The 20,085-nt window shown below is 41.6% G+C and overlaps 1 protein-coding gene across 1 annotated transcript in view; it reads right to left on the bottom strand.

Moving 5' to 3' along the window:
* Positions 1 to 328: 328 nt before the first annotated feature.
* The window catches only part of LOC124794819 (fibroblast growth factor 8-like), a 164,999-nt gene continuing 145,242 nt past the window's right edge, over positions 329 to 20,085 (bottom strand). The window contains exons 4-5 of the mRNA XM_047258481.1: positions 6,572 to 6,678; positions 329 to 4,186 (exon numbers count right to left, since the gene is read on the bottom strand). Of these exons, the coding sequence (XP_047114437.1) occupies positions 3,881 to 4,186; positions 6,572 to 6,678 (413 nt within the window). The 3' untranslated portion in view covers positions 329 to 3,880. The remainder of the gene's footprint in view (positions 4,187 to 6,571; positions 6,679 to 20,085) is intronic.

Here is a 20,085-nt window from a genome sequence, read left to right as displayed (position 1 = left end):
ACATTGTTACTTGGTATTAGTGCCCTGTATCCTAATAGGGGACATTAATTTTTTTGTCAAGGGTGTTTATATTAAAGTATGCAGTTCAGACCAGAGTACTATTGTCTTGAACAATTTTGTACAGTGGTTAACAGTAGTAGTAATAGTGGAGCACTAGAACCAAAGTTTGTGGAGTGTATTTACAAAAATAAATAAATAAAAATTACCTTCTGCTTATTTTGAATAGCTTATCCATGGTGGCATAATAACTGGCGTTGGGAAAAACAGAAAAAAATATAAATATCGTTCGTGCAGCTTCAGTTTTATTGTACAAAAAAATCTCAATAAATAAGGCAGTGTATTAAAACTCTGTATATACAGTTATGTACAGCAGCAGAAGCTACACCAGAATGTACATAAGCAAAATATATCATAAGACTGGGGATACGTCCTCCTGATAATACTTCGAGTTAATGGAAAGTTACACTGACATGTTACTTTACGTTACAACATTTATAACGTGTTTATATTAAACAGTATCTCAAAATGTTAATTACTTACGCAATAATGCGATTTTCGAAAACATTTCAGCATGAAGGATACAGACAAGTAATTTTCTTTCTTTACATGAGGTAAAATGGTAGGAACTTCGTCATCCCATCCATATCTGATTATCAGAATCCTTTTAAGTGTGAGTTGAGGATCTTACAAATTATCAGAATGTACAGTGTCAATATGGTTGATTTTTTTTTTCTGCAAGTGAACAGAGGTATCATTTCTCTGACATAAGATGCATATCAAGCAACGAAAAAATCAAAATGCACACAATTTCTTCATACAGCATATGCTTTTGATGACTCCTAGCTCCTTGCACATGAAACAAAATTATTTGCCACTAATTTTCCTTACTAAATAGTTTCACAGGTACAGCTGTACTGACAATCAGTTATTAAGTTGAGATCCTCATCAAAGTAAAACACACAGGAAAGTAAATGAATTTTAGAAGGTGTTAGTTTAAAATGCCTTAAAAAGGGTGGTTCTTTTTGGTCTATGAAAACAAGTTTTCTTTTGTTTACTTAAATTAATAATTTGAACATTATATTTTATGGAATGCTTGAAGTGCTTCTTCTGATACAGAATTATTAAATATAGGCCACATTAATGTGGACGCCACATCAATACACTGAACGTGAAAAAATGATTTGTACAAAATGACAACTCTAAATTAAGCATTTAACGATGTTTGGCACATGTGTGTTGTAAACAGTAGTGCATCTAGTTACTGTGAAGACAGTCTTGCATAGCTCAGGCACATTAGCACATACAAGCAAGGCATTTATGTAACACACCTTGTTACTGCTACTAACATTTAAATAGACACACAACATTCAGCTCTAACGCTTAACAGCAATTACTAAATTACACAGATCATATATTGCTTTTCATTACAATATTTTTATTTCCATTCATGCACAGTATTCTCCTTGGACATGGACATGATGTGCAGATGTTGTGTCACATCTCTAAGTTTGTGGAATCTGATACAAAAAATAATCTGGTGATATTATGTGTCAGGCTTAAGTGGAGAACAAGTCAGAAATGGAATTGGATGTGTCACTTCATCCTATATTAATCAACTGTTGTCTCGCAAGGGACACACTCAAAACAGTGTTATTGTATTATTTTGCATACAAATAAAACTTGTTGGTGCTGTTGAGCAGGATGGAGGGGGGAGGAGATAGTTGGAGAAGGGAGGGGGGAGGGGGGAGAAAGAGATTCTTCTACTTTCTCCTGAACATCTGAGCTTTGGTTGCTTGAGTTATTTATGAAATTTAGTCACGTTTTGCCTTCTGAAATACCTGTGTGGTTTACGCTACAACATTATTGAAAAAGTTACATTATTCATTAAATATAAACAAATCACTGTATGCAATAAAGTTCAATTCCCTAAATAAAAACAAACACGTAAAGAGGACAACAGCATTTCATAACACAAGAAAAGACATTAATGCTCATCATATCTTCCTTATAATGTGTACTGATATGAGTGTCCATAGAAAGAAAAGCAGTTACTGGTAGTAGCATGACACAATTACTGACATCTTGTGATTTTACTACATTTTTCGACATAAAGCCATGTGGAACATTTGTAACTTATTTTGCATGAAGAGGTAACTGATTTAATGAGTCTTTCTTCATTAACACACTCTTTGATAATAACTTTTTACATATGGGCAATGTTTACGGATTCTTACCGTTTAACTCAAAGTTACATTACAGTTGTTCTGAGAGTAATATCAGGCAATGTGAACTAGTGGAAAGTAGTGCCAAACAGAAGTTCAGGAGCTTCTTATGCCCATGTGCTGCTATCTCAATTGTCTGGGCATTTTAAATGGAATGAAAATGTAATACATGTTCTCCTGTCATGGAATAGGGGGTAGCCATGATGCAGTGTTAGCTGCTTTGGTGGTTGCTCGAGTCAGAGCCAATATTATTCTACAGGTACAGAGGCGACTACACCTTGCCATCAATTAATTGTATAGAGGTACACATTATAAATATTACACTTTCTGTCATTATAAATAATAACAAGGAACCACTTGTGTGCATTATCAGTAACGAGTTTTCCTATTATATACGTTCAGAAAATGTGTCAATAAAGCAAATATGATAACACAACAGAAATGTACTCGGTATTAGAAAACATATGGAATGTATAACAGACCCTCTTAGGGTCACTTGAGACAACAAATCGACAGCATGTATATCTTGAACCGAACTTTTAAGTTACCAGCACTATACTGACAACTACGTTCTTAATTACTAACAAAATCTACAGTGAAAAGTCTGATGGAAATGTGGCGTCCGGCTGAAAATAACATGTTAAGAAAATCTGTTTCACTTTACGCAAGTCTGTGCAAACGTTGCAGTTACTTTATAACAAACATACAATCATGGCATTACACTCAACACTCATTAAGTTCTTGTTGCTCCATTTTTCACAACAACTGTAGAAATAAGTGTCCTACTCTTTGAGAAAGTCGTGACTTTTTTCCCTCAGTCAATCCCAATATCTCAGCCTTTTGCTACGAGCAAGTGCTCGTTGGACTCACGTTATTTATTTAATCCGAAAGCACACTCAAGAAGCAGCGAGCTCTACAATGAGACACAAAAACTGTTTAAGGAAATGGCAATTTACGGGGGCATTCGTGTTAATTATGTGCATATGTGCAACTTAGTTGCAGTTTGGTACCATGTCGTAATGCAGATCTCTCGGCATTGTTCTCAGATCAGTTTCTTCGATGTTACGCTGATTTCAGCAGAATTCTATTATGTCAAGACTTTTGCTGACTGCTCATTGGTCGCTGTTGATGCCATTTTACCACGTCAATAGTAAAACGTTTTGAACGCGACTTCCTAAATGTGTGTTTGCTCTATAGGAATATAATAGACTGTTTAGCGATTTTATTGTTCATTGTCATCACTGAGGCAGTTCCCATCCCGCTGCATTCCGTAGCGTATTATGAATTTTCAAACTGTTCTCTGCGGGGGATGAAGGGCGGAGTAATGAAGCATTCAGTCGGGCCACCAAGTGTTAGCAATATTCAAAGCTGCAAAACGTTTCTGGGAAGCAGGCATACGTCGTAATGGTTCTCATTTATGGCATACGTTTCTTCCCATTTACACGATTTCTACGTGTTTACCGATTCGGATAACGGTAACCGCATAGGGCCATACTCAGTACACAGATGCGTCCCATGACTGGTATCGTCGGCGCAGACTAATGGCGGCGGAGGGGGGCGTAGCGTGGGCGGCGGATACACAGTAAAGCTGCTGCTACGGTGGGTTCGACTGCTGCGACTGCTGTTGCTGCGGCGGCGAACTCGGCGATCGGCGACGCTCAAGACGAAGGCCTTTGCCTGAGACTCGAATGCTGTTTATGGTGCCGAATCTGGTCGTTATGTATATCGATGTCCCTGCTGCTGCCCGGCCGCAGGAACATGAAAGAGGAACCACAGCCCCGCTTCCGGCTGCAGCAGCCGCACTCTCGGCGCCGGCTGTTGGTCGCGTCGCACGCACCGCGCACCGGCCTGCCCTTCGACGTGAAGCCCATGAAGCGCTTTTTGTGGAACGCCGACTGGTACTGCGTGTATGCTGCTTGCGACAGCGTCTCTTTGAACGTGCAGCGTTTCTTCACAAACTTTTTCTGTGAAATGAGACAAAAAGCCTGATGAGAGGTCAGTAGGCAGGCCCCAAAGTCGTTTACACTTAGTGAAAACAGCCTAAGAATTATATGAATTGGAAAAAACAAATACAAAAAAATTAAGTCACGATGATATATCCACGAAACAAACTGCAGAACTACTAATTACCAATTTATCAAGTATAAAGTACCAAGAATTCATTATGGCTGCCTTCAAAATCACCAATTCCAAACCCATTGTGCTTCATCTCCTCTGCTGCTTGAAGCTATGGCTTCTCCACTTTACGTTTACTTAAAGACCACTTGCAACACTTGCTTGATTACTTGACAGAAGACGAAACTGGAATCAATTAATGAAGATGTAGGGGATCCAGTATCAGAATCAGAAATTTGAAAGAACTCTCGAAGAGTGATATTAAAAAGGCAGAAGAAACAGGTAACATCCCAACGGAATTTCTAAAATCATTTGGGGAAATGGGGACCAAGTTACTATTCGAAGCTGGCGTGTAGAATCTATGAGACTGGCGACGTACCATCAGATTTTTGGAAAAAATATCATCCTGGCAATTTCGCAGATAGCAAAAACAAATAGGTAAGTGCCAAAACTATTGGACAATCAGGCTGACAAGAATAACATACAGAAGAGTTGAAAATAAAATCGAGGACCTGTTAGATGACGACCAGTTTGGCATTAGGAAAGGTACAGGCACCAGAGAGGCGTTCTCAGTTTGCGCTTGATGATGGAAGCAAGAATGAAAGCAAATCACGATACGTTCATAGGATTTGTCGATCTAGAAAATTCGTTCGGCAATGTGAAATGGAGCAAGAAATTCGAAATTTTGAAAAAAATAGGAGCAAGCTACGGGGAAAAACGGCTGACATGCAATACATACACGAACCGGGAGGGAACAATGAGACTGGAGGGCCAAGAACGAAGTGCTCGGGTTAAAAAGTGAGGAAGTTAGGGGTGCAGTCTTTCACTGTTCAATCTATATGTCGATGAAGCAATGAAAGAAATAAAGGAAACGTTCAAGCGTGGGATTAAAATTTATGGTGAAAGGATATCAACTAAAAGATTCGCTGATACATTGTTATCCGCAGTGAAAGTGAAGAAACAGTACAATATTTGTTGAGTGGAATGGACAGTATAATGAGCACAGAATATGGATTGAAACTAAACTATACAACGAAAAGAGTAATGAAAGATAACAGAAATGAGAATATCGAAAAACTTAACACCTAAATTACTGGTGACAAAGTAGGCGAACTTAAGGATTTCTGATTCCTTGGAATCAAAAAACTCATGACGGACAAAGCAAGGAGGGCATAAAAAGCAGACTAACACAGGCGAAAAGGGCATATCCGGCCAAGAGAAATCCGCTGGTGTCGAAGATAGGCCTTAATTTGAGCAAGAAATTACTAGAATATACGTTTGGAGGAAATCACTGCATGATAGTGAATCATGGACAGTGGGAAAACGGGACGATAAGAGAATCGAAACGTGTGAGATATGCTGCTATATGAGGAAGCTGAAAATTAGACGGAACTATGAGAAATGAGGTGGTCCTTCGCAGCATCGGCGAAGAAAGGAATACATGGAAAACACTGACAAGAAGAAGAAACGGGATGATAGGCATCAGCGAATAACCTTCATGGTACCAGAGGGAACTGTAGAGGATAAAAACAGCAGAGCAAAACAGAGTTTGGAAGACATTCAGCAAATAAGTGAGGACGCTTAGTGCAAGTGCTGCTCTGAAATGAAGAGACTGGCGCAGGAGACGTATTCGTGGCTTGCCGCATGAAACTAGTCAGACCGTAGGGGATAGTGGTGTACCTTCAGGAAAACGTACCGTCCGTGTTTCAACATAGTAACCGATTTTAGGATCACATGAAGGACTGTGCATTACAGACCACCATAACCAGCTCATATAGTCCGACCTTGTAGTATTTTCTCACATTTGGAAAACCGTACTTGGAGTGCTTTTCGTAATTTCAGAAAAAGACTGCAGAACTCAAAAAGTGAAAAACAAAAGAACATACTCAGCTTCCATTAAAGAACTGGTTATAGGCGAAGGTCTAAAAAATCTCCCAATGTACAACACTCTCCCCTATTTGACTATCGTGTAATAGATTCCACCAAAGTGGCAATAACCGTGAGGGATAGACTGTAGGAGACCATGGTAAATTATCACTGTTTTATTGGGTTTGGAATGGTAAGTAACACCGTAATTCTGACGATTTTGCATCCATTTGCAGGAGCATCAGTAATACGTTTTGTTGAAAAGTGTACTGCATAACAGCTACCAAAGAAACTAGTAATGGAATCCACTTGCATTCTGTTAATAGAACTTTCTTTTTATTAAGTTCCATTTACGTACATGTACCCACCTTTCCAACCAGTTTCCACTTCTTATTGAAACAGAGGTACATTCCTGAGGCTTCACCGTATATCTTCAAAGCAATGTCCAGGTTCAGTGAGCTGATACTCAGGTTTTCTGAAACAGAGAAACAAATAAAAATTATAAGCCTTAATCTCATGTAATATAACCGAATTTTTACAGTTTCATGTACAGGGTTTAGACTTGAAATATCATTTAAAAATGTTGTGTAATCAGTAGCAATTTGAATTCACAAACAAATTTGGCTTCGTACAGTATCTTAACCTTGTACAGAGAAACAAGAGTGCATTCCTAAATCGACGTTTATCTGCAGTCTTATCATTAATCTGTTAATAGCGCAGTACAGCGTTCTAACCTGATATTCCTGTAGTAAAATTGGCTAAAACAGAGCTAACCATAGGTGTACTGAATGTGTCTCCTTTACCGTGTGTGTTACCTAACTAGGAGAAAACGCCCTTCTTGAGGATTCAGAGACATTTTAAATGGAGAGGAAGAGACATGATCAGACGCTAGAACGAAAAATACGCGTTTAAAATACGATACTTTAGCTGACAAGCGAGTGAGGAGGATATCAGAGGAGGCAGTTTCTAAGTGGAACCCACTCCATCGCGTCAGATAGCCTGAGACATTCCCCCCAACACTCCTTTATCTGCTTCACGGAGAGCCAAACAGGACGAGACAGGGTCGTTCGACACTGGCAACTCTTTCGTCTAATTTTCCTCAGAGAACAGTGAAAACATATTCTGCTTTATACTGTTATCGTTTTTTTCCATTCGGTAACCTCACTATGAAACTACTACTGAGTATTCAATACAGGAAGCTAACAAATGAAAGGACATGGCGATACAAACATCTTTTTAGGGAACCTGCAGGAAAGCTGTATCATGATGGAGATATGAATTTTCCTCCAGAGACGGTGTTTCAATTCTGGAGCGGTTGAACTTTTCGGTTTTCGCCTGTGCCCGATGAGGAAAAAACACAGGAAAACTGAATCACGACAATCGGATAGAGGTACGATTTCCGCCAAAGAAAAAAAATCTGAATTCCCGACGTACGCAGCTTACAGGAACAGCAGTAAATAAACATAACAACAACAATTTTTTTTTTTGAAAAATTAATATCTGAATTTACAGTTCCAGTATGCTGTTATGATTCAGTGTTGTCACGAAGTAGTGATGATTACCGGTATACTACATCCACTCGATTCCGTAATTTATTTGTATTCGCTGCAGTGTTGCTGCCGAGTGACGCTGCTTGTCTCAAGATGTCAGCCGTGGGGAGAATTGATTTGTGAACTACGCTTGAGGAAAACGTGGAATTCTGACGATATGGTTCGAAGATTATGTGTTAAAACTGAGCCTCAAGGTAGAGATAAGTATACCTATTAACTTCTCTGATAGTTTATAGTCGTGCATTGAGGCGCTTGTCATCAGGGCGTATACTGTTCTTCTGATACGATGTTCTGAAACTCCAACTGGAACATGACTTAAAACCACCTTTGCCTTAAACTGATGATGAGCATACCTTGATGTGAGAAATAAAAACTGGTGGTCTTTCCGGCTTTTCATATCGAATAACGTAACATAATCATTAAGATATTTATAAAAAGAGCGAGGATGATTTACATTTTTTGTAATTTATTTAAATTACTGCAGGTTACTGCTAGGTGGTGCTAGTGAGATAGCATGATCATTAAGGTACCGAAAAAACAAGTACGATGTAAATTTTTTGTTGTTCATGTAATTTATTTCCGGCCAATTGCAGGTGATTCCTTCAACAAGTACATGCGCATCCTTGAACACATATAGCTGTCAGTGGAAAGCTGAACCGTATCATTTATCTAATTCTCCATTCTTCGCAATTTCTTCTTCACGTGAAATTATAATCACTGTGTATACATTACACCAGCGGCTCTCAAATTTTTTGAACCTGCAGCCATTGACGGAAAATCGCCACAGGTCCCCTTCATTTTTTAGAGTTGCTGTTGTTATGTTCACGTGTTTTCAAGTGTGCCTGTAGTTCAACAATTATAAGCTATGTTTAGTTCATTTTATGTTATCAGAGTGAATTGAAACTTGGTATAAAATTGATGACTTGCAATATTATATTTTTGGCCGAACTGTAATGTTCCTGTCAGATTTTACGTAAATTCTGTATACGAGTGTTCAGAGACTTGCAGATCACAAATTTCCGAGCATTTAAACATAAAATGGTGTAATCATCTTGTGGTGCAGTTCTTCTTGTTGTGTCCGTGCTTGCTATGAATATGGGATGAGAAGTTCCGCCTTATGTAACAAAAAAGGGTGTCTTGCATAAAATGGTGATTTTATTTTATATTACTGTTTAAGATTGTTGACTTCATAGCAAAGAATCCCCTCCCCCCCACTCACTCGGTCACGAGAAGAATTACGAAACATTATTGAAATTATTTCAGTCGCTGCAAGTAAGATTAGTGTGTCTCCAGTTATGTGGAATCTCTTACACCGAACAGTGCTATAAGAAACTTGGTAAGAGAATAATATGGCTGAGATGAACATGTAAAATAAGGCAAGGTTACAGCTGTTTGTCTCTAGTCATTATTATATTATTGTTTAAATGTAAGGAGTTCGGGCTAAGAGCTCAGACTAGGCGTTTCTCAGCAGCTAGTCCACTCATCACACTCATGAATAAACGAAATACAGGTAGCTGTAGCTATGAATAGTTCCTCTCGCTACAGCGAAAGGAAATGTTAATCTCACGTCACTGGGATGCCTCAGCCCGTCGTGATGCGAGCCAAGTACACGATGGAGAAGACGCTTCTATCAGAATGAAGTCATACCTTGGGTGCCCTACAGATCAGGTAGTCCATCACTGACGTCTTACAGCCTTTGAGCTTCTCACGTGGCACAGTGTCAACAGTGTACCGCTAGAATCTCGATTCGCAGAAAACAGCCACCGCAGCAAATGTAATAATTGCCTCGCAGAAACTGCAAAAACTGCCTCCGCCATAATAAACTGTCATAGGCATCAAAGTCGTGTGATGACAAGACTATCGATCGACTTTCGTTTACTGTAACCGAGAATAGACGGACCACAGTGCAGTAGGCCACTCACCATTTACATGACGGAGATCAGTCGCTGAGCACCTGTACAATACAGAATAATCTCTTCGCTACTGGATAGAAACTCCACCGACATTTAACCTCTCACTACACTTAACAGGGGATAAACAATAGGTCTGGGGCAGGAATAATGCTATTCGATGCTCAAAGCATTGAAATAGGATGCTTGGAGAATTGAATCGGAATGGTGGACACCATAGGTCGAAAACCAAGTAGGTAATCCTTTACATGACACTGTTCACACAGATGGCGAAGGTATTCAAGCGTCGAGAATGTTTACATTGGATGTAATTGGCCCTGGTACGTCTGCCACCACCTTTCGGCAGGTAATGATTCAGGACGCTTCTGCACGGTCGTATGCATCGTTTGTTGCCGTACCGCAGCTCGCGGACTGCGAGTACCTCCTTCAAGACGCTGTGCCCCTCTAGCATTTCGCAATAGCATTAGAACGGTTTTAGAAACGCTCCATGTGCATGATTTTACTTGTGTGACCTCCCAAGTCTAGAGGAAGAAGTGCGTTGCTTGGGCGCAGCGTCGATCATATCTTTTAGTTTCGGCGCCGATGAAGAGAGCATGGATCAGGTTGGTTCCCCATAGCTTTCTGTGTCTCATGATGACCATTCCATGACCAGTTGCATTCTTTATCAGGATACTAGGTTGTTTTCAATTCCATTACTGATGAGTTCGATATCTTGCATCCAACCCCATCTCTCTTAGTTGCAAATTCGGAAATCACTAATCATAGCTTCATCAGTTATTCCATTACTGATGAGTTCGATATCTTGCATCCAACCCCATCTCTCTTAGTTGCAAATTCGGAAATCACTAATCATAGCTTCATCAGTTATCAACTCGGCTGTCAAAATTACTATCGGCCAATGTGAGAACTAATCAGATATCCCTCGGACTATCTCCAGCTATCATCACTACTGCCCTAACAACTAGAACACTGGAAACAAGACACACGAGTAGCTGAAACTGTTTCTGTTTAATAGGAATTCCATGTACTGAGGACCTAAATCAGACACGTAGGGTGTTTGAATATCAGGCTTATTCGGTTCCAATCAGTAGCTTGCTGGCGTCAGCTGTGCTGACTGGTGGGATAGCTGCCGAGCGATTGTATTTATATAGGCCACACGGTGACGTTTCAGAAATGGGGCGATACATACTAATCGACGAACAGGAGTGCTTAAAGTGCTAAGGTATTAGCCTGTTGGTTGCCAGGCCTCTTCTCTTCAAAAAGTTCAAATGTGTGTAAATTCCTAAGGGACCAAACAGTTGAGGTCATCGGTCGCAGGACTTACACACTACTGAAATAACTTAAACTAACTTATGCTAAGGACAACACACACCCATGGCCGAGGGGGGACTCGAATCTCCGGTGGGAGGGGCCGCGCAGTCCGTGACTTGGCGCCCCAAACCGCGCGGCTCTTCGGTTCCATTCAGTAGCTTATTGCTGTCAGCTGTGCTGACTGGTGGGATGGCTACCGAGCGATTGTATTTAATATACGTCCACAAGGCGACAGGTCAGAAATGGAACGATACATATTAATTGACGAATAGGAGTCCTGAATGTGCTAAGATATTAGCTAGTTGGAATTAGCAACCAAAATGTGCCTGGTACGTTGATGACACTATCGAAAGCATCCGCTGTTAATAGCAACCACGATCTTGAACGACAATCAGGCACCCATTTACCTTTCATTCCCCATTTATGACACACAAAAAGACCACGTTTCATAGGCCCCATTACTGCTGCCGAGTCAGTTGAGTATACCCTATAATGGACGCTTGAGCATATTCATGGCGAACAGTATGGTAAACAGTACGTCTGTTATAACTAATCCATTAAATTGGCGAACAGTATGGAAAACAGTACGTCTGTTATAACTAATCCATTAAATTATCTTATAAATATTTCGTTCGTTTCGCTTTATGGTCTTCCGTACTTGTACCAAAGCTACTCCCCTTTCAAAATCAGAAGTGCGTAATTTTAAATATACCAAGGACATAGTACAGACAAATGCTTAACTTCCGCGACTATGCAATACATGCAATATCAGTATTCGAATACAGAAAATACAAAAAATTTAAAACTTGTAATTACTATCATAGCTACTATTTTTTGAGGTAATTGGGTCTTCTTTTAATAACGACTGCCTCAAAGTTATGCGACTTGAGCTTTCTATTTCAGACAACGTTATATCGGACACTTCATCGGCAGAACATCTCTAGTTTCTTCGAGGAAATCTATTCCAGTTGGAATAATACATTTTGTAAACTGAAAACGATTTATTTTCGCCTTCTGCATGTTTTCGATTTGCGATAGTAGGTCAGTATCAATTGATAACGCATCATTGTGCGACATATCACTGACGTTGGTAAATGAACAGACATGGAAACGGTAAAAAAGTATCAAAGTCACCGCCGGTACAAGAAAGCTAACAACGGAGGATGTGATTACATGGGTTAATGAGGTTTGAAAAATACTAGGCAGTGTACACTCAGAGGGGCATGAGGACGTAGAGAGCACATTACGAGCGACCTGCGTTTCTCACGCAAAGGTTGTTGCTTGGGGGCACGTAGCCAGGAAGCAGCTAAGCTACGCCGTTGTTGGTATTCAAGTGGTAATCAATTATTATGTTCCGTATACGATTACCAAAAGACACGTTGTTGTAGGATTATAAACAGAGTGCGTTCCCGACGATGCCGCATCCTAAATTTAGTTATTCGAATAACTTGAACCGACATCGGGACCGTTAAATATGCGATTTACGATGCGACTCATCCCGTACAACGTCGGTTAGCTAGAGAGAGGTCCCGCGCGGCGGTAATGTCATTTATTACATCTTCCTTCGGGATTTATTTTCACCGAGGAGAAAGAGAGATAAGTCCCGATATATTTACGGTTACCTAATAGCTGGTGGCGAGTGCTTAAAGTTGTTGTGGTATCGCGGTGCTCGTTAGGTGACCGGCCGGGACAACTTGGGCCTTTGGCGCTGATGGACAAAAGGACGACTTCGTAGACATACGTGAAAACCGGCGTTACTTCTTTTAGCGCTCATTTGCGAAGTAAGACGTGACAAAATGAGGGTGGTACTGATCTCGGGTGCTTCATACAGAGCGCGTAAAATAAAACAGGCCATAAAAATACTTAAGATAGGACTGACGTGGGATTCACCCTTGTTAATTGACATCACAACAGGGGCTGGAAATACCCACCGTCGACGTCGACGCTGGGCTGTGTTCGATTCATCAAACTATAAAACAAGCATAGTACCCATAGCATTTTCAATGTTCTTCTGTGACCTTTCAATTTGACCCAAAGGCAGAGATCACAGGGAGAGAGGTCAGGCAATCGAGGTGGCCAGGAGACGGCACTACCTCTGCTGATTCTCCTCTCCTCACAGAACACCTCTTGCACTCATGCCAAGGTTGTCAAGCCGGTGCGCGATGTTGCTCTCCTCTTGCTGGAAATATCAGTACAGTCATTCACCTTCTGTGAGTTGATCCACATATGGATTAGTTTCTTGACGTACTGGTTAGAATTAAAAGTTTGGCGAGAAGAACGTGTTACTATGCGGACATCAGACATTAGGTACCAAACTCCAATCCTGAGATTATGCGACGGGTCTTCGAAGTACTGATGGGTACTTTCTGAATACTTAATGGTGCTATGTTCTGTGAATCCACATACGCTTAAAGTCTGAAGAATTGAAAAACTGGGGATCCATTCTACTTCCTTTAGAAACCACAAGCAGCGCTCAAAACCTTAAAGTTCGCCTGGACACTTTAACTCATGTACAACAGTAAATGCATAAATTTATAAGGATACAGGTGCAGATCCTTTTCGATAATGTTTCTGCATGACGATCTCTTAATTCCCACTTACACATATAAACAGCGTTAAAATTTCGTCTGTCACTGGCCAAGGCCTTCCTTCACTCGAGCAGTGTTTTAAGTTTTGCGTTGCACACTTTGCTAGAGGTTTTGCCAAAACACTCCAAGCCTGAAGCCCTTGCGCAAACTTCTCCACACACATTTCGACAATTAACACGTGTTGTTTTAACACGAGCACCATTTTGTGTAGTATTCAACTTGTCAATGCACACGTCTGCTCTTCTTACTCACTCACACAATGAAGTACTCCGGCAGATCATGTGGGAGATGCGCATGCGCAGGCACGTGACAGCAGCATCGAAATAACTGTTTCCAGCATTTTCTGTGATGGGCAGTTCTGTTCATTAACTACGGTCATTTCCGCGACAGCCTTGTAAACATTTTATTTTCCGGGCCAGTTTTATTTTGCCAACCTATGCATTCTATTTATTCCACGGGCGTACTACTTGAGCTATTGTATGTTGATTGACCACAAGTTTCATTCTACGTCTACTGAACCACCGTTCCAGTTTGTTCCTGAAGGTAGCATGAGAGGAAAGCAAGTGATAAAATAAATGTGCAAAATTTCTATCACTTGAGAGGCAAATATTCACACGACGTATGGTATAAATCGCTAAAAGTAATGAGCAACTCCGTAGAATCTCGTAGAATATATAGTTTCAGGTTGCTTCCAGGAAAGTGTCTAAAAATGGTTTCGCAGCGTAAGAAAGCCATTAACTTAACTTTATTCATCAGGGTGCACGGTAATGATAGACAGTCAATCCAATACAGATGAAATTAGCGTTAAGGACGGATACGGGAATCCACCTGACTGTCTTTGGGAAGATCCTAATGGATAGTGTTTATCGTTACCTTCCGCCGCCCTTTTATGTAGTGTAAAGTGTATATCTGTTTTTTTAATCACCACGACCACTGTTTGATAAGCGTGAAGTTGTATTTGTGTTGTTCTGTGTGAGCGGAACGCAGAAGGTAAAATCCCGTATCATACATAGCCTGCAAACCTGCTAACGATCCCGTCTACACAGACTGCGCATCACTATGAACCGTGTCTCGTGCCTTCACTCGTTAGGCTCATCACTGACAATGAAAATTTCTTACACCTACAGAACTGAACTCTCAGACTGTTTCATGCAGGTGTTATAAATTCCTTACGTTTGATAATTTATTAGTACCGTGCAAGATTACGTAGTGATTAATTCGCATCCAGGCGGCGCCCCGTTCTTATCCTCGTCCTGACACCTAAATTCCATTCTCTGCCTCTAATGACTTCAGAACTGTATGGAGCGTTAATTATTATCATAAACGGCAAAAGGTTATCCCTATTCAAATTTTATTTAGAGTCGACATGTAACGGAACAGAATCAGAATTACCGAGCGAGGTGGCGCAGTGGTTAGCATACTGGACTCGCATTCGGGAGGACGACGGTTCAATCCCGTCTCCGGCCATCCTGATTTAGGTTTTCCGTGATTTCCCTAAATCGCTTCAGGCCAATGCCGGGATGGTTCCTTTGAAAGGGCACGGCCGATTTCCTTCCCCATCCTTCCCTCACCCGAGCTTGCGCTCCGTCTCTAATGACCTCGTTGTCGACGGGACGTTAAACACTAACCACCACCACCACCAGAATTGATGCATCCTTACAAATATGGGATTAGCCACAGGAGTATCTGTTACTGAATACTGGTTCTTTTGGATGTGGATCGATAAGAAATAATTTCCTCTATAAGAGGTCTCTGGAGCCTACCGTATCACTGGGAACTCACGATCAGTGACAGATCTATCAAAAAGACGTTACATCATTCAAAACTTCCAATTAATTCTCTCTTAATGAATCGTCTCTATTTAAAAAATGGGGGAAGAGGAGGTTATACGTCAGTAACGAGGTCACAAAATCTTTTTAGTCAGCTGTACGTTGATAGCTAACGAACTTATGTAAGCAATAGCTAACGTTTAAAGTTCACCTCGTCTTCATCACAAACTTTTGGTAACATTTTATCATTGAGCATATTCATCTGATCTTGTTCGGCATTTGTGTTTACATAATATAGAGAACAGTGAAAGCGATCACTTAGGTTTTTCCAAATGACTACTGTTCGTGAATCGCACAATATGAGGCGAATTTATTTGATATATTAGTTTCCCTATTGTATTACTGCTTAATGGGATCTCTCAAGATCGGACGGTGGCATGTGCAATACAGAGTGCAGAATCTCATTCACGGACAGCATATCATTTTTTCTCCAATAATGTGTGGTTTTTCCTTTTTATCATTACGCAATGAATTATTGTTAAGGGGCAAGTAAGGCATTGTTGCGAAGTTTTGGCGCCATACTGTAACAGTTGAGTCTCCAATATTGTTTTTAGATCATTCGAAGTTTAATTTTCTATCTGTCAGGATGTAGCCCATACGAAAGTTAAACGTAGATGCTCTGGGACCTTAAATGGTACGATATGTGTAAAAAAGGCGACGGCGCTCTCGCTGTAGCCCAGATGGGTAAATTTTAGACAATGATGCAGTTTCACTGTCTCTATAGTGTTTCTCGCTTGGGGACCATGAAAATGAGAGATCACAATCATGTACAAGCACACATTTCTGCCGGCCGTTGTGGCCGAGCGGTTCTAGGCGCTTCAGTCCGGAATCGCGCTGCTGCTACAGTCGCAGGTTCGAATCCTGCCTCGGGCATGGATGTGTGTGATGTCCTTAGGTTAGTTAGGTTTAAGTAATTCTAAGTCTAGGGGCTGATGACCTCAGATGTTAAGTCCCATAGTGCTCACAGCCACTTGAACCATTTTTGACACATTTCTCTAGCTATATCAACGGATGGAATAATGGAGTATGTGGGTAGTAATTAACACTGAATGTGCCTTATGCTTGTAACACTTCCTGATCCTTTGTCAATGAGAATATGACAACATGCTCCAACTTTTTTTCACAAGGGTGAATAAGCCGTGCTGCGGCTCGTGTTGGTGCTGTTTGTAGGTTTCCGCCCTCTGTTGGAGGTCAGACAGTACCGTTTAGTTGGCAGGGTTGCGATTGTTTGTCTTCTTCTCGTGTTTACTGGCGCCACTCAGTTTCGCAAGCGTTGCCTGTCCGCTAGTGGCAGCAGCGGCGGTTATCGGTATGTAGTACCTGTTGCCCTATCTTTAGTGCGACGTGGTTGTTTTGCCAGGTCGTCTGAGTGTGCGAGTTCGGTTGGGGGCTGAGGAGAAGCCAGTCAGAGAACACGCCGGGACCGCTGGTGGCACGCATGAACTGCCAGATGGAAGGGCTGTCGTAAACCGGATCCAGCAAGCTTTAAGATGAGTGCATTTCAATCCAAGTGATATCTCGCCATTCTCCAGTGACTTGGGTTCTTGTTGCTACTCATAAAGTCGCCGAGGCGAAGAGCAGCGAGTGGAGTGCTTGGGGAAGGCGATCTGTTTAGCTTTCCTCGACTTCTTATTACTATTGCGTTCAACTTGCTAAGTTCAACCAGCGGTATTTATTCTCGCCTGGTGGCCGCTAACCCACCAGTTACCTGCCCTGGGGGTTAGTGTATGTAACGGCAGTGTACATTTCCTCGCCTTGCCGCTGCTGTCCGATAAGCCGTGTAGTTTTGACGGCTTTCTTGATTGTAGGCCGGTTGGTGATTCTTCTACTCTGGTGGTAATGATTCCTTTCTCGTTCTGGGCGCTCAAAACACAGTATTCTGGACCTAGTTCAGGCTGCCGGTTCCGGCTTTGGCATATTCTTCCATCGTTTCATTTGGTTTATTGGACGTCAGGTAGCCTCAGGAAGATTATCATTAGTCATTCGTTACACTGCCACTAGTCTGAGTTACCATCTTGTGAAATGAATGTAACTCTTGGCTGCCTATCTCATCGCTCACGAAAGTATTTGTTGCCGAACCTTCTCTGAGATCGATTCGTGGAGCATCGTCTGGATCAGTTGCTTGTTTTTTTTTTTTAATTAACTTTTCTGTTAAATTAACTATTGTATTTGCTGTTTTACAGCAGGTTTCAATTTTTTTTATATTACTGCCGTTCCTGGTGTATAAGGCCGTCAGCTGTGATTGTGGTCATTTGCCTTAAAATTCTAATTTGGTATTTGTATTTACGCTTGTAAGCCTTTAAAACCTCATCTACTGCCATTCCTGGAGTCTGATGCCGTCTGCTGTGTTTGTGGCGACTTGCCTTTAATATTTCAATACCTGTAATTTGTAAGTTGCAGCGAGTTTTAAACAATTCTTAATTTATTGCCATTCCTGGCGTGTAAGGCCTTCTGCCCAGATCACAGTGGCTTCCTTTTATCTGTATTTAATGGTGATTTGCTAAATTGTAACTCACCCAAAGGCAACCAATAGTAACTGATTACAGCCCCGTCCACAATCGTAACCAAATCCTGCCTTCCCTTGACTAGCACCAGGTGTCAATGAGGAAGGAAATCGGACATGCCCTTTTCATGTGTTCCATCCTGGCCATCTCTTTAAATCGATTTAAATTAGGGAAAGCAGGGAACAACGGTATTAGGAAGAACGGAAGGAATCTTGACAACGCTCCTCCGGAATATGAAATCATCAACGTCGGTTGCTGTCTCAGTGCTGAGCCACCTCACCCGGTAAAATATGTGTAATATACAAGAGAGAGAGAGAGAGAGAGAGAGAGAGAGAGAGAGAGAGAGAGAGAGAGAGAGAGAAGGGGGGGGAGGGAGATTGAGGCAGTGTAACGTTGTTTTTTAAACTGACGTAATATAAAATCTTAAGAAATCATTCTGCGCGTGGAAGATTTGATGAACTGACACTGTTCCAGGGAACTGGCGTAATATGCATAAATTAAACTCTGTTGAAAAAATACGAAACAAAGACAACGCATTTAGAGAAGTCGCTGGAGGTAATATTTTAAAATTGAGTAAAAGAGAAGCTATATAATGATAAAAATGTGCAACTTCGTTCCAGTAAGCGAGTGTTGTTGAATTACATGCAAAAGGAGTGGGATAGTAAGTGGCATCCACGGCAACACTATAATGTTCATGGGTTCGGTCAGGCGTCCATTATGAGAGGATTAACCTCTTTAACAGAGAGGAGATTGGTCGGAAAGGAAAACTAGTTTGGCAGAGACGGCGTCTTTCATCTACACAGGTGAATGAGTGGCCGGATGGTATATCGCTGCTAGTACAATGTTTCACCTCACTGTGGTTCACTGAATTTTTAAACTCATTGCCTGGCAAAAAGTTATGGCAAAACAGTGTCTCTTCCAGTCAGGATCCCACACACAAGTTAGATTATAAGTCCTTAAAACAATAAATAACACTTCTTTTAACGTGCTTATCAGCAAGTATACTGATCCAGTTTAATAAATTCAAAGGTAATGAATGTAAGATGAGGTGGAATAATGCCCTAACCACCATGCTGAAACGAACCGTTATGGGTGAAGAACGGGAGAGCCATGAATGAAAGCAAGCTTGCACAGTCGGGTTAAGGGTAGTGCTTCATGTCATCCCTGAGAAACTGAATTAAAAGTAACTGCTTAGATGGAAAGAGATCGCATCTATAGCTACGGCGATTAAAATAACACGGTGTTCCACATGACTGGGATGTTGTCGGATCGTTTACTGGACGTCGACTTGACGCAGGTGAACAAAACTCAGGATTACAGAATTCCTCGTAGGAGCCAGATTATAGATTGTACGTGGGGCGCTTCATATCCACCGTCGTGTAGACACTGATCTTTTCACGTGTCGTAGTGCTAAGGCTGTACCGTGACAATCGCAGTTACATGTAAACCAATGCCCACAATGCCAACTGTCACGGATATCAACCACAGCAGGGATCTCTGTCTGTCGACTCTTGCGTATTGCAAAGCCTGTGGGTAGCCGTGTGGTCCCAGGTGCCTTGCCACGGTTCACGCGGATCCCCCCGTCGGAGGTCGATCCTCCCTCGGGCATGTGTGTGTGTGTGTGTGTGTGTGTGTGTGTGTGTGTGTGTTGTCCTTAGCGTAAGTTAGTTTAAATTAGATTAAGTAATGTGTAAGCCTCAGCAGTTTGGTCCCACAGGAACTTACCACAAATATGCAAAAGAGGTGCATCTGATACGCCTGTCACTCGTCTCATCAACAAACGGAGCAGGAACCCATGCCCTACCATGTGAACCCTTTTGTTTGCACACAGGGTCCTGCAGGCTAGCTGTAACTTCACCAAGACAATGTTATCATATCATCGCTTCCAAATTGTGCCAGAATGGTTTGAGGAAGATTCGCGGGTACGAGAGTGTTTGCCTGGTCCCCGAGATCACCTGGGCACAGTTTGAGTGCTCTCGACCGCCATTGAGCAAGTAGTCACCTAAGACCTAGCTCCCCCAATCTTCGTTTTGCTCGGCTGCTTGCCGATCATGGATCAGGCTAGGCTCCTCAACGCTTTCGGTGTCCCGCGGTTATTGGGTCGAAAGGGGCTTCTCAACGCTTTCGATGTCGATACGGTCATTAGCCCGAAAGGAGCTACCTGCTACTAAGCAGGTGTTTTAATTCAGT

This window comes from Schistocerca piceifrons, chromosome 1 (genome assembly GCF_021461385.2).
Source record: "Schistocerca piceifrons isolate TAMUIC-IGC-003096 chromosome 1, iqSchPice1.1, whole genome shotgun sequence".
Lineage (NCBI taxonomy): Eukaryota > Metazoa > Arthropoda > Insecta > Orthoptera > Acrididae > Schistocerca > Schistocerca piceifrons.
The sequence above is the reverse complement of the archived record's forward strand: the minus strand, read 5'-3'. Positions and strand labels throughout refer to the sequence as shown.